This window comes from Lampetra fluviatilis, chromosome 49 (genome assembly GCF_964198595.1).
Source record: "Lampetra fluviatilis chromosome 49, kcLamFluv1.1, whole genome shotgun sequence".
In the NCBI taxonomy this organism is placed as follows: Eukaryota; Metazoa; Chordata; class Hyperoartia; order Petromyzontiformes; family Petromyzontidae; genus Lampetra; species Lampetra fluviatilis.
The window spans coordinates 10,119,231-10,133,357 of NC_136323.1; the positions used below are offsets into that span (position 1 = coordinate 10,119,231).

Here is a 14,127-nt window from a genome sequence, read left to right on the forward strand (position 1 = left end):
GGCGAGCCGCTGCCCTTGCCTGTTCAACCTCCGAAGGGGCCTGTTTTGCTTCCCACAGACTCGGCGGCCCTGAGCCAACCGGACACAGGTGATCCTGCACCGGCCAGGCCTTCACCGATGTCGATCCCGCCGCTCTTCCAACTCCGCCTGGATTGCAGTCAGCGAAGCCCTCTGTTCATGCAAGGGATGATCTGGCGTCGCGTACCAGATCCAAGTCTCTTCCCTTCCGTTGATTGTTGCCGTTCCTTGTTGTTATGCGTTGCTCTTGTTCCAATTGTCCGTTACTGTGTTACTATGTGTCTCGCATTATGGTCTTGTCCTGAATTAGCTGGGACGGCTAGTCTTTTACACCGGGGGGGGGGGGGGTGATGTAATGCGAGCGTAGGCTGGGGCTTCGCCACCGCAGCTCCTAAGCCAACCAGGCGACATGAACCATCGGGGGCAGGGTTCAAGGGCGGAGCCCGCAGGCGCTAGGGGGTGGTATTATCTGGAAAGTTCTTAAGGGGTGTGGTGAAGGGCGGAGTCTGGGTGAAGGGGATATAAGGGAGAGACGGAAGGGGCTCGGGGTCAGTTGGTGAGAGCTGGAAGCTGGGCCACGTCGCGGGTCTCCGCGAGCCATCCGCCACGTGGCGGCGCGGAGACCGCTCCCAGCGCGCCGTCTAATCAAGCATATATATAGATATCACAGGGGCTGGGGCGTAACAAATATTTATTCAGCTTACCTGAGTGATGCTGTAGAACAGCCTCATCTACATGAACAACAGCCATATCTACATATAGAACATCCCGCAGAAACTGATAACCTAGCTGAGGTAGGAGAGGAAGAGACATACACAGACAATTTAGCTCAGTTTTACTTAAGTTTACAGACAGAACATCTTGTTCCAGTCTCAACGATCACACACATGGTTAGTGCAAGGCACTTCATATGCAAATGGTTTGCTTGTTGTACTTGATTATAATGTGGAATACTTAAGGCTGGGGCAGATAGCATGCATCATAGTAAAAAATGAAAGTGAGGTGCTTTTTGTTCTCCAAGAAAAGATGGCTAACATTGTACCTGGTATTGGTGTGTATGAAGTAGAACACATTCGCCAGAGTAAAGTAATTTGTAAAAGCTCTTCTATGATTCATAACTACATGCCTCTTACATTTGATCACAGAAGGGAAAACTGCTTTTACCATTGAAGCACAAACCTGTAAACGATGGAAAGAGTGAAAGAGCTGCTGAAGCTGGCACTGCCATCCCTCTCTGAAGACACAACTGAAAGCCGACTACAAAGGCTGCATGAGATTGGGGTAGAGTGTAAAGACGATTTAACCCTGTCGAAAATAGAAGACCTGGAGGGAATTCTGAGACCAATTCAAGGTCCAAAGCTACTGCATGCATTCATAGCAGGTATGTTTTTTTAAGTATTGCAATGTATAAAAGTAGCCTATACTATTTATTCCAATTTATTTAAATTGATTGCTGTGTTTCGAATAAAATGGTGATTTCTTATATTGATACTATTAACTTCTTGGGTATAAACATTTGTTTAATGTGATGTGTGTTGTATAGGTATGCAGTGTTTCCCATTTCCCGCAGAAATGTGTATAGGCAAGGCGGTCTGAAACGGAAAAGCCTTCTGGAATATATGTAGGACTCTTACTGACACGACAACTTTTTTGTCTTTCTCGTTCCTTTTATTTCGCATATAGTTCACATCTCCGACAGCATCATTCAATGTTCCCCCATACTCTTTGATGTACAATTCCTCATCAACCCCACTCAATGTCCCTCCGTTCGCTTGCTCCGCTTCGCTCGCTCTCTCTCCACCAAGGTCCGTTACTCTGCTGCTCGCTACGCTGTACTCGCTCTGTCCTTGCTACCCTGTCCGTACTCTCTATATCCACTGCTACCGTATACTGTATTCTTTGTCCACCGCTACTTTAAACTATACATTCTTGTCCACTGCTACCTTATACTATACACTCTTATCCACTGCTACCTTCTACTATACACTCTTATCCACTGCTACCTTATACTATACACTCTTATCCACTGCTACCTTATACTATACACTCTGTTGCTCCATCTCAGTCCGAGGCACCGTCTCCAGCTCCGACTCTAACACTCACCAAAAAGCCCTGTCTCTTCGCTATGCTCTGCCTTTATCCCCGAACCAATTAGTCCCAATTAGCGATGTCATCCCCCGCCCCTCCCTTCGCCCCCCATGGCCCCCAGCCTCACGTGATGTCACGTGATGTTGTTTTTGTAGACACTTACCCTCTCGACCAGTCACCGGCCTGCGTCCTCAGTTACTCTTAACACCTGTGGCGTCTCTTAATGACCTCACTTCTTAATTGGCGCAACAACAACTGTATGTCCTCAGTTGCCCCCCACTGTCCGTTGCACGCTCGCTCCGCAACCAAACGCGTATCTCAGGTCCTACATATATAATAGTTGGTGTATGTGGGTGCTTTATAAACATTATGAGGCAGAACTCCTTATTATTTCTAAAATTTACGTTTATTTTGACTTTCTTTTTTGTTTGTTTTAACTTCAGGACCATTAGCTGCTGTTGAATCTCCCTTGGATTATGCAGATCGCCTGAGATGGCAACATCAGGAACCTGTGTTGGGGACAGAGACAAAATGCCACCTGCTCTGATCCAAGCTTTAACTGATCAAGAAAGGCCAACTCCAATGCTTAAAAAATAAATGGTGAAAATAGTTGTGAATGAACTGCTAGCTGTGCAAAACAGGCCTGGCAGAAAATATCTGAGGGAAGTAGCAAAGGAAATTGTACTTAGGTATCCAGCTTCATTTCGTGATGTGAGTGGAGACAATACAGTCGGATCTGGCAATGACTCTTTAATGCTGCAATTGGAAAACAGAGTTGAAATTTGCAAAAGACAATTATCAGAAAGGAGTCCCAACTCAAAAGGAAAGTGGCAGTGGATGTAAAAAAATAAGTTTTGTGACAGTTATGGCTGTGTCCAGTGGCAACCTGGAGTTTTAACTGCGAATGAAACAGAGCAGAGTCAGCTAGAGAACCAAACAGAGTTGCAGACTGCATTTTGTGAAAAGCATCTCTCTGATACCAGTGTGAAGCAGCTAATACGTGAGACTTACTACAGTCAACGTTTATCAATTAATACACAAGCGAAATGTGTTTCTGCTTTAAAAGAAACATGGCCTTATTTATTTGAGGCATCCAACCTCTTTGATCATTTTGAAACTCTGATTGGGATTCCAATTCAAACTAAATTGGCAGAGGAGCTTTCCCAAAAAAGACCAACGATCACAAAATTCATCTGACAAGCAAAAGCAGCCCCTCCAGATCATCTGAGCACTGAAAATGATGACAACAGCAACACTGAATGACAACAATCACTGGGCCTGCTGCACCTTTTTTTGGCTACCTACTTAGGTAACAACCCTACAGAACTGGTCGTTCTTAAAGAGGTGAATTTTATTATTTTATTTATTAACTAATTGAATAATATTTCAAGATTTGAAGCTTTCGTGACTGCAATGATTCATATTCTTAGGTTTTTTCGGTAAAGTCACGTAGGTAAAACATTAAAATTAATGAAAGTAAAATAAAACAAAATAAAATAAAAATCACGACGTTTCGGAGGCAACACAAGTCTCCGTCATCAGGTGGGACCGTCACAGCCGAATTAGCTGCATCAAGTGAAGCAATGATTCAAGATGTAATCCCTTATAAGCAAGTTGAAGGGAGGTGGAGAGGGGGGGTTTGGAGAGCTTATCAGACTGTGGTAGCCAATGAATGGAAACGTATCGGGAGGGAGGAGGAGCGGTGATCAAAGACTGCACGTAGTGCTCAACACAATGAATGGACACGTGTCGGGAGGGAGGAGGAGCGGTGATCAAAGACTGCACGTAGTGTTCAACACAATGAATGGAGACGTGTCGGGACGGAGGGTGAGCAGTCTTTGATCACCGCTCACCCTCCGTCCCGACACGTCTCCATTCATTGTGTTGAACACTACGTGCAGTCTTTGATCACCGCTCCTCCTCCCTCCCGACACGTGTCCATTCATTGTGTTGAGCACTACGTGCAGTCTTTGATCACCGCTCCTCCTCCCTCCCGATACGTTTCCATTCATTGGCTACCACAGTCTGATAAGCTCTCCAAACCCCCCCCCCTCTCCACCTCCCTTCAACTTGCTTATAAGGGATTACATCTTGAATCATTGCTTCACTTGATGCAGCTAATTCGGCTGTGACGGTCCCACCTGATGACGGAGACTTGTGTTGCCTCCGAAACGTCGTGATTTTTATTTTATTTTGTTTTATTTTACTTTCATTAATTTTAATGTTTTACCTACGTGACTTTACCGAAAAAACCTAAGAATATAATTGAATAATGTGTCAAGTTATAAAATATGTTCTAAATTGTAGAAGTTATTTGTTTAAATTATGTAAATGGCTTTAGTGCCCAGTCTTGGACTCTACTATATTGAAAACAGACAGTAAAGGCAAATTGACTAACAAGTAAAGGGAAATACCACTGATTTAATTATGATTTATGGCCTGATTAGCCAGAATATGATAGACCTGTGTAGAGAAGTTCCCACGGACGCACTCGGAGACGGAGGTAAGTTATGGGCTTTCGCCAGGGTTTATTAAAGGTTAACAATAACACACAAGGGTACACAATTCCCAGGGGCTAGGGATCCTACACTGAGTTCTGGTCCCTGACCGGCTAGCTCCAGTCTCTCTCTCTCGTGTCGGATCGGGGGCTCTGCCGGAGAGAGAAGCACCTCTATCGACTACCACCGGCTTCTCCCCAGACTCACTACTCGATCCCTCTCTACCCCTGATTCCCTCTTCACCCTTCGTACTCTACCCGTTCCCACAGTGACCCCGCTTTCGTCACGGGGTCTCCCTTAAGTACCCTAGGAGACGTGACGTCATCGCACTGAACGGCACACCTGACGTCACGTTCCCATTTTTCTCCTCTCCACCTGTACAATATTCATTTGAATCAGTTACAATAATGTCATATATATTTTTTCTTTTTTCATAAAGGAAACTGAAACCGCCAGTTCCATAGTGAAGGGAGACCTTCCATCCACCCCATGCATTGTTGCCCTTGGAAAGTCAATTTATAGGAGAGCATTTACCTCTTCTATCACAGATCCTGATTAGCACTAATCTTAGACTACTAATGATTTAGGTAAGCAAATATAACTAGTGTTAATGTCTGTGACAGCCCTCCAAAGTGTTTTGCTCCAATGCAAATTGTATTTAACTATGTATTTAACTACAACTGAACATTAACATTTTCACAATTTAAAAAATCAAGAGGAACATCTTTTCTACTTCAGGAAATCTGTTCAGTTAAATTACTGTCATTTTATGACTTTTGCTTTGTAATTGTATTTTTCAGGCGAAACGGTGCTGACTGCAGGCCACTTCATGGTTGCTGTAGATCAGATCATCGTGAATGACCACCTTCATTCTCCACTGACTGCCTTGAGCTTTTTCTTTGCTACTTATTACGTATTAAATATTCATCATCCACATACTGCAACCCTTGCACTGGAATTCATTCAAAGGTAAGATTTTAATGTACTCCACATACTTTGAAATAATGTATGGATTTTGTGGGGCTTGTGGTATGCTAGTGTAACCTAATTCATTATTTTGGTGGGTGATTTCTGCATTGGCTGTTAAAAACAGAACTGGATTCTGCGATTCTGATAATTAGTATGTGCTGTGAGGTCGATGCACCTATTTTGCCATTTTGTATGAATATTTTAAGTTATAAGACGAAGAAAAAATACTATCATGCAGAACACTTCCTTTTTTAAACGTTTTATAAAAATTATAACTAGTTTTTTAATTACTGTATGTCTAAATTTCGATTTAAAGCTTTCGTGACTGCAGGGATTCATCTTCTTGGTTCTTTCAGTAAAGTCACGTAGAAGGAAAATAATAAAATAATGAAAATAAAACATAATACAATTATTCTCACGACGTTTCGGCCACAACGCAAGCAGCCGTCTTCAGGTGGAGAACAGGTCTGTCGAGAAGGCAGAGTCTGAATGGCACGCTCCAGACTTGGAGCGACTATTTATGCTGGGGTGGAGGGGCGAAGAGCGTCCTGACAAAATAATTTGCATATCAAGATGAATTTAGCATATTTATGGGAAATGCAGATATGCGATTAGTACTACTTGTGAGGTGCGTAGGTTTGGCGAGGGGTTTAAAGTCATTATGCCCATGCATTATGCAGGATTAGCAGTATCAAAGGGAGGGAGTAAGGTTAGAATTAATAAAGGGAAGGAATGTTAATAATAAGGCGCCGCAGCAACTAATATGCTTATAGACTATACATTGTAATATTACACTATGTATTATTCTACCCACCCAACTGTATACCACACTGCTATATATTCACTATAAAATTATGATACAATATATTACCTTATACATTGTATTAAACATTACAGATATGTGATTAGTGGCCAGATGACAAAAGTGACAAAAGTGTCATCTACGTACCTTTTCCATAAGGTCGGCCGGCCTGCTCTAGACCAATTCCTCGACCACATCAATTCCATACACCCAGCCATCAGATTCACCATGGAAGTAGAAAAAAAATGGCAAGCTACCCTTTTTGGATGTCCTAATTAAAAGGAGACCTGATGGTTCAATGAGCCACTCTGTCTACAGGAAAGCCACCCATACGGATGCTTACCTAAAACCGGATTCCCACCACCATCCCAGAAGAATTCCCTCATCAAGACTCTATACCATAGAGCCCAATGCATCTCCGACCAGGAACTGAAGATCTGACATGGTATGGCAGCCATATTACACAAACAAACATACACATACTGTATTACAGACACGATGTATACATACACTTTTAACCACTAATGCAAAGGAAACACTACCTCATTCCTTTTGAGTTGAGACTCCTTTCTTTTTATTAGAAAAGTGTTAAAAGCAAGTTGCTGAAAGCAAAAACAGATACACGTAAACTATTCAAACTTTTGAAATGACTATATCAAGAATAAATATCAAGAATTAAACCAGTTTTTTCCAGTACTTGCTGAAGTGTTTGATACTGGCGCTGGTACTGCAGCTTGGAAGCTGTAAAAACTCTTGGAAGTTACTTGCTTTTTTTTCTTCTCATGTTTGTTCCAGATGATTGTACACTTCCTTACTATACAAAGTGTATCTGTTAAAGGCTAATGCAGAAGCTTTTTTTTCTTTTGTAAAATAGGGTAAAATACATTCGCAATTCCATATTTTAAAACATGTTCAAATGCATGTACTGACTATTTTCATAAGCCAATGTATGTAGATTTACATATTAAAAAGAAAAGACAATAAAGTCTTTCACACCACAAAAGCTGTTTTTTCTTTGTTTAGTTTCTTTCCAGGAAGAGGTAATGGTGGGGAGCAGTAGACAAACTGCCCGTGTATAGGGTGAAACATATTCCATTTAAACTAAATCTAATTTGGGTTTTATTTGTTGTTTATAATAGACATTTTTTTAATATGGAGTGTCTTTAAAAATATAGAAGTTTACAGTAAGATACCACAATTCGCAAAAAAAAATCGGTAAAATGACAGAAAATTTTACTGGCAACTTTTTGCCAGAAAACATTTTTTACAGTCCTGGGTAATATAGTTTTTTTTTACTGAATACGGATAAATTACTGTAAAAAAACACGGATGGTATTGTGTGAAAATACAGTAATTACTGTAAATTTTTGTTCATATTTCTGTAAAAAAATGGGATTTAATCTTCCGTATAATTACGGTAAAATTCACTGGCAACTTTCTGCCAGAAAAGTTACTGTATATTTACGGAATAATTGTTTACAGTGTAGGACAATCCTAAAAATCTGCGACGCACGTCTGATTGTCTCTTTATAGTTCCCAGAATTCGCACATAATTTGCATCAAATGCATTCAACCACCCGTGTCTCTTCACATCTCCGCTCCGCCATCTCTGTCCACATTAAAAATGACTTATTAAAATCACGAAAGTGTGATTTTAAAACGTAATTTCTATTTCTTAATTTGTAATTGTGTAATGCATTAAGTTTCTGCAATCGAGCTCAATGGGCCCAACTCGGGAAATATAGTATTTTTGCCCATCCAAGGACGGGTGTATTTCTGTAAATCTGAGGCTTGCAAGCGAAAAGCAGACTGCGATGTGATATTCATTGCATCCATGATTATTAATGAGGGACGGGTCCATGTGGAGGACATCACCTATTCTTTGGGTCTTTCGGTAAAGCCACGTAGATAGATAAAATAAAAAATAACAAAAAATGAAAACAATATCACGACGTTTCGATCGCAACACAATATCTATTTCTCAGCAGCTCTCCCGCGATATTTCTCACCTGTTGACGATTGCGTGTGTTGCGATCGAAACGTCGTGATATTGTTTTTATTTGATATATCTACGTGGCTTTACCGAAAGACCCAAAGAATATGAATTACTGCAGTCACGAAAGCTTTAAGTCAACATAACCTGTTCATGATTATTAATGATGGGGGAGTGACGTCACGCGCGTTACACACTGACATTTTTGGGTAAATATAGTAGTCAATATCTGTTTTAGTGATTTGCTTACCTTTAATAATAATTCCATGTATATAGTGATTTTCATCTAATAAGCGCTGTACAGGACACAGCAACAGCAGACACTCACCATACAAATATTATAACATTTTAAAAATTTACGAAATTAACTAAAAGTGTAGTAAGCGGAAACATACAGATTTTAAGGCGATTTTTTTAAATGTCCACGGACTGAGATCCCTGATATATCGTGGAAGAGCGTTCCGTAGTCTGGGGGCTACACGAGAAAAATCTCGGTCACCCAAGATCTGCATCCCCACATCTTAGGGACCTTGAGGGGTCATATGGGTGCGGCATGTTTGTATCGTTTGTTGTTGTAAACGTTGTGACACATCCCTTACGTCTGTGCACAAGAGCTTTACAGCTCATCAGATACCCTCCTCAGCTCCAGTCATCCCAACAACCTCATTCAGGACCTCGGAATGTCGCGATGGACCAATAGGCGAGGCACGCGACGTCAATCAGCCCCCACGGGCCAATCACCGCTCGTGAGCGTCACGCCTTCGCCGGCGCGAGCGCCGATTGGACGAGAGGCGTCAAACGGGGGCTCCGTGGCCATTTTGCGGCGAGGCGGAGATCGCCATCTTCTCGTTCCTGGGTCGTTCCGCAGCAATCCGCGTCCATCCTCGCTCCAGTACCGCTCCCTCACCTCGAACGCAGTTCAGCCATCATCTTGAGCACCACAGTTATCGTCATGTACCCCAACAGGTTCAGGGGCGGCGGTACCCCTTATAATAACAACAATAACAACAGGCGCGGAGGCGCTAATCTCAACGTGCGCCAGAGTTTCTACGGAAATCGCGACAATAGGCCGCCATTCCAGCAGCATCAACAACAGCAGCAGATACATCAACAACTACTGCAACAGCAGCAGCAAGTACAGCAGCAGCAGAAGCCGGTTCAGGTCCCGCCGCAGAAGCCGGTTCAGGTCCCGCCGCAGAAACCGCCGACTCCCGTCATGGCGGCTCCTCTGGGCATCAAGACGGCGCCGAGGGTGGAGAAGCCTGGGCCCAACATCGTCATCAACAACAGCAACAACAAGCCGCCCCAGCAGCAGAAGCCACCGGTAGCTGTACAGCAGCAGAAGCCACCGGTAGCTGCACCGCAACAGCAGAAGCCGCCGGTGGCTTTACCGCAGCAGCAGAAGCCGCCGGTGGCTGCACAGCAGCAGAAGCCGCCGGTGGCTGCACCGCAGCAGCAGAAGCCGCCGGTCGCTTCACCGCAGCAGCAGCAGAAGCCTCTGGTCGCTTCACCGCAGCAGCAGCAGAAGCCTCTGGTCGCTTCACCGCAGCAGCAGCAGAAGCCGCCAGTCGCTTCCCCGCAGCAGCAGCAGAAGCCCCTGACCCAGCAGCAACAGCAGAAGCCGCAGCCTCAGTTGCCCCAACAGCAGCAGAAGCCGCCTTTGACCCCGCAGATACAGCAGCAGAAGCCGCAGCAGATACAACAGCAGCAGCAGAAGCCGCAGCAGATACAACAGCAGCAGAAGCCGCAGATTCAGCAGATTCAGCAGCAACAGAAGCCGCAGATACAACAGCAGCAGAAGCCGCAGATTCAGCAGCAACAGAAGCCGCAGATACAGCAGCAGCAGAAGCCGCAGATTCAGCAGCAGCAGCAAGGACAACAGAGTTTGCAGCAGCAGCTTCAGCAGAAGCAACAGGCGAAGGCCGCAGAGGAGGCGGCGACCAAGGAGGAGCAGCAGAGGCAGCTGGCGCTCGACCTCAAGACGTTCAGGAAGCCGGGCGAGAAGACCTACACACAGCGATGCCGCCTCTTCGTGGGCAATGTCCCCAGCGACCTGAGCGAGGAGGGGTTCCGCAAGATGTTCGCCAAGTACGGCGAGCCGTCCGAAATATTTCTCAACTCCGACAAAGGCTTCGGCTTCATCCGCCTGGTGAGCGCCTCGCTCTGCCGCAGCAGCAGCTCGCCCTGTTCTTGCCTCTTTTCTCTTTTGCATCTCCCTGGCTCTGCCATCTCCCTCCTGGGTGGCCGCTATCTGCCCCCTATGGAGGAGGGGGAGCTCCCCTCGCTCCCCTTTGTGTGCTGTGGGCGCTGCGGAGGCGCCATGACAGACGACGATGGGCAGAATCGCCGACCTGATGGGGTTAGAAAGGTAGATGGCATCGATGGGAGATGCGATTGAGATGGGAAATTAGATTGAAAAGGATATGGGATTGAGATGGGAAATTCGATTGAAAAGGAGATGGGATTGAGATGGGAAATTCGATCAAGAGGGGGATGCGATTGGGGAGACGGGATTAACATGGGAATCTCGAGTGAGAGGGAGATTCATTTGAGGGAGATGCGATTGAGATGGGAAAATCGATTGAAAAGGAGATGGGATTGAGAGGGAGATGCGATTGAGTGGGGAGATTCGATTAAGTAGGGAGATTCGATTGAGATGGGAAATTTGATTGAGAGGGAGATGTGATTAAGAGGGAGATGTGATTGAGAGGGAGATTCGATTGAGATGGGAGATTCTATTGAAAGGGGGATGTTATTGTAATGGGAGATGCGATTCAGAGGGAGATTCGATTGAGATTGGAGATGCGATTGAGATATGCTATTGAGAGAGCTGTGATTGAGGGATATGATATTGAGAGTGAGCTGGGTTTTGATTTGTTTGTCTTTGTAAGTTCAGTATCTTCCCCGTATATGCTCCAACCCTGAGTGACTAGCGTGGTTTGATATTAGGAAAATAACCCCCCATAACCAGCAGGGGGGTGTGGGGATACCCTCCAAAGAGTTTCATTGTGTGCCGTTTAACATACTAGCAACACTTAGTGCTTGTCTCAACATAACACGCATCAGACACATCTCGTCAAACACCCACTCCCCTTACGAGACGCGCATCGCTTGCCCTAAAGCACACTGATGACAAACGGGCACCCCTCAACAATCTCCGATTTTTTTGGTTCTATTGATGTGCGTTGGCAGTGGTGCAAACGTACAATAATACTGGACACATTCGTCAATAACACGGCCCCAAAAGGAAAAGTGTAGAATATACGACGTTTTTGTCAATGACCGTTAATTTCACATATGCCAGTGAGTTTGAGTGGATAAGAGTTGAAGACTTTACACCGATGGTTCCTTATGCGATTAAATTTAAAAAAAATGTTCGCTGGTAAACTATTTAAAATGGCTTTTGTACAGTTACATATTAGTAACTATTTGAGTAACATAAACCCATTGGTCGTAAAAATAAATCCTCTGAAGTAAAATTGTCAAATGTTGCTTGTGGCACATAATGGGGTAGAAGTTTAGCGAGGTCAAGGAATGACGCTCTGCTGCGTCCACACAGACCAATGAACGGGTCGAGCGTGCAGCGAGGAAATTCGAATTCGACCAATCAAGGGGGGAGGGGTTGCCGCCTGAAACCACTGGAGGCGCATTGTCATCGTGTGCATTGATGGGCTGGCCACGTACATTTACATTAAGGAAAAACAAATTGGAAAAACTCTCCCCCCTATAGAGGGCATCACAATTCTTTACAGTATAAATTAAACGAAGATCGTCTTACATATATGTACAATCAAGGCACGTATCAAAATGAGGGGACATACTCAAGGAAAAAATGACGCTACCTCTGTTGAGCGGTATTGTTGCGGTTAGCGCGTTGCGCTACGAACCTAGCGACCCGGGTTCAATTCCCGCTCACGACCAATACCAGTGACGATTATCTGAACCGGTCCTGGGCCTCCCCTAGGTCGACTCCGCCTCAAATGAATACCTGGTGCGGTGTGAAAATATCGCCACTAGGGAGACAAAGGCGGCCGGGCGTTATGTAGGCCACCCACCCCCTCGTGTGCCGTGTCGGCCTTCATAGGTGCTTGCTAACAGCGCTTGCCCCTACAGTCTGTTAAGGTTATAGGGGGGCGGTTTTCGTCTCTGTATGTAAAATGGCAACGCCACGGAGCAAACAAATAGACCGGGGGTGGGGCACTCGATAACTCCTGCCCGCCTCCATCCCTGTTTGCCCACCCCTGCGGCGACTAGGAGAAACTTTTGTAAATGTTTAAAGAGGTTTAAGTTGCCCTTACTCTCGGCTAAATCAATAGAAATGTTGTGATTTGACGCCTGTGGCATGCGGTGCAATGGTGTAATTTTGTTGCATAGCTTTTCAAAAAACGGCACATACCTCCTTAAAACTCGGTTGTAGAAAATATGGACACGTTTAAATGTTGCTTTTTAAGCTAATTTGAAACATATTCCTCCCAATGTACTACAATTGTGCTATTGGCGACGTCATGAGACGAATCCATTTGCAAAACCCGCTGATTCAGTGGGCCCAAAAATAGATTTTTCGATATATTGTTCCGTCATAAACCAATATTTGCTTTGGTTGTGGCTCTGGAACCACAATATATTATGAGATAATTAATATAAAACATTAACATATTTTTAAAGATAAAAATATAGGCGTGTGGGGAGCGGTAGTCATGTGTTTAGCGCAGAGCGCTGCAGACCATGCGACCCGAGTTCGGTTCCCACTCGCAAGGAGCCGTCCATAAATGACGTCACGCACCTAGGGGGGGGGGGTGGAGTCAGACATTTGTGAACGATGTGTGACGGGGAGGGGGGGTTTGAGAAATGTGACGTCACATCAAAATGCGCAACTTTAAATAAATATAGACAACACGTTCTACTTGATTAAATAGACTGTTTAATAAATGTTTCTCCTACAACATAAAGAGTGCAGCGCCACATTAAATACGCACTACAATGACAATAGTTTAAAGCGATTTAAAGCATGTTTTCTTTTGGGGGGGGGCAGAGCTTTATGACGTCATATTTGAGGGGGGGGGGGGGTCTGACTTTTTGTGACGTCGTGTGATGAGGGGGTGGTCAAAAATTGACCAAAATCGCGTGACGCCATTTATAGACGGCCCCCAACCATTAACTGACGAATATTTGAATGGGTCTTTAGCCTCAAACGAGTACCTGGTGCGATATATCATTATTACTGGGGAGACAAAGGCGGCCGGGCATAGTGCTGGTCACTCACCCTCTCGTGTACTGTACCGGCCTTCATAGGTTCTCACTAACAACGCTTTCCCCAAGAGTCTGTTAAAACTATATGGGGGGTGGGATCTTAGTCTAATAGGCCATGTGCTTTCTGGTCACGTAGTAAGTGTGGCTCCCGAAGTCCACACGCTCAAGAACCACCGTGAGGTGTTGGAGTCGCTTCGATTTATTTTATTTCTCAGCTGAAATTTGCAAAACCACATTTTTGTAAAAAAATGTGCGCGCAGACAGACCAACTCCCTACACTTGAGAAACCCTGGGTTTAACCCTGATGTACTGTATGTGGTACACGATGATATCCACTCACGTTATTTTAAGCACAATTTTATGGAATCTATTACGTGTATCTTATATCTGCTTAAAACTTAACGTTTTGTAAATGCATTTACAATTTACGGGATGGGAAAAATGCCTTGCGTAATACTTTTTTGGAAGGACAATTTAGCAACCATATATTTACCCCAAATTGACTTTCA

At 44.4% G+C, this 14,127-nt stretch overlaps 1 protein-coding gene across 4 annotated transcripts in view; it reads left to right on the top strand.

Moving 5' to 3' along the window:
* The first annotated feature begins 9,155 nt into the window (after window positions 1-9,155).
* LOC144948529 (paraspeckle component 1-like) overlaps window positions 9,156-14,127 on the top strand; it is a 95,435-nt gene continuing 90,463 nt past the window's right edge. For 2 of the 4 annotated variants that reach the window (XR_013640172.1, XM_078878106.1), the window contains exon 1: window positions 9,156-10,517. Coding sequence is in view for 2 of the 4 variants with exons in the window: in XM_078878106.1 (XP_078734232.1) it covers window positions 9,321-10,517 (1,197 nt within the window). In the remaining 2 variants the exon portion in view is untranslated. The remainder of the gene's footprint in view (window positions 10,518-14,127) is intronic. The other 2 variants (XR_013640171.1, XM_078878104.1) reach the window with 2 other exon arrangements.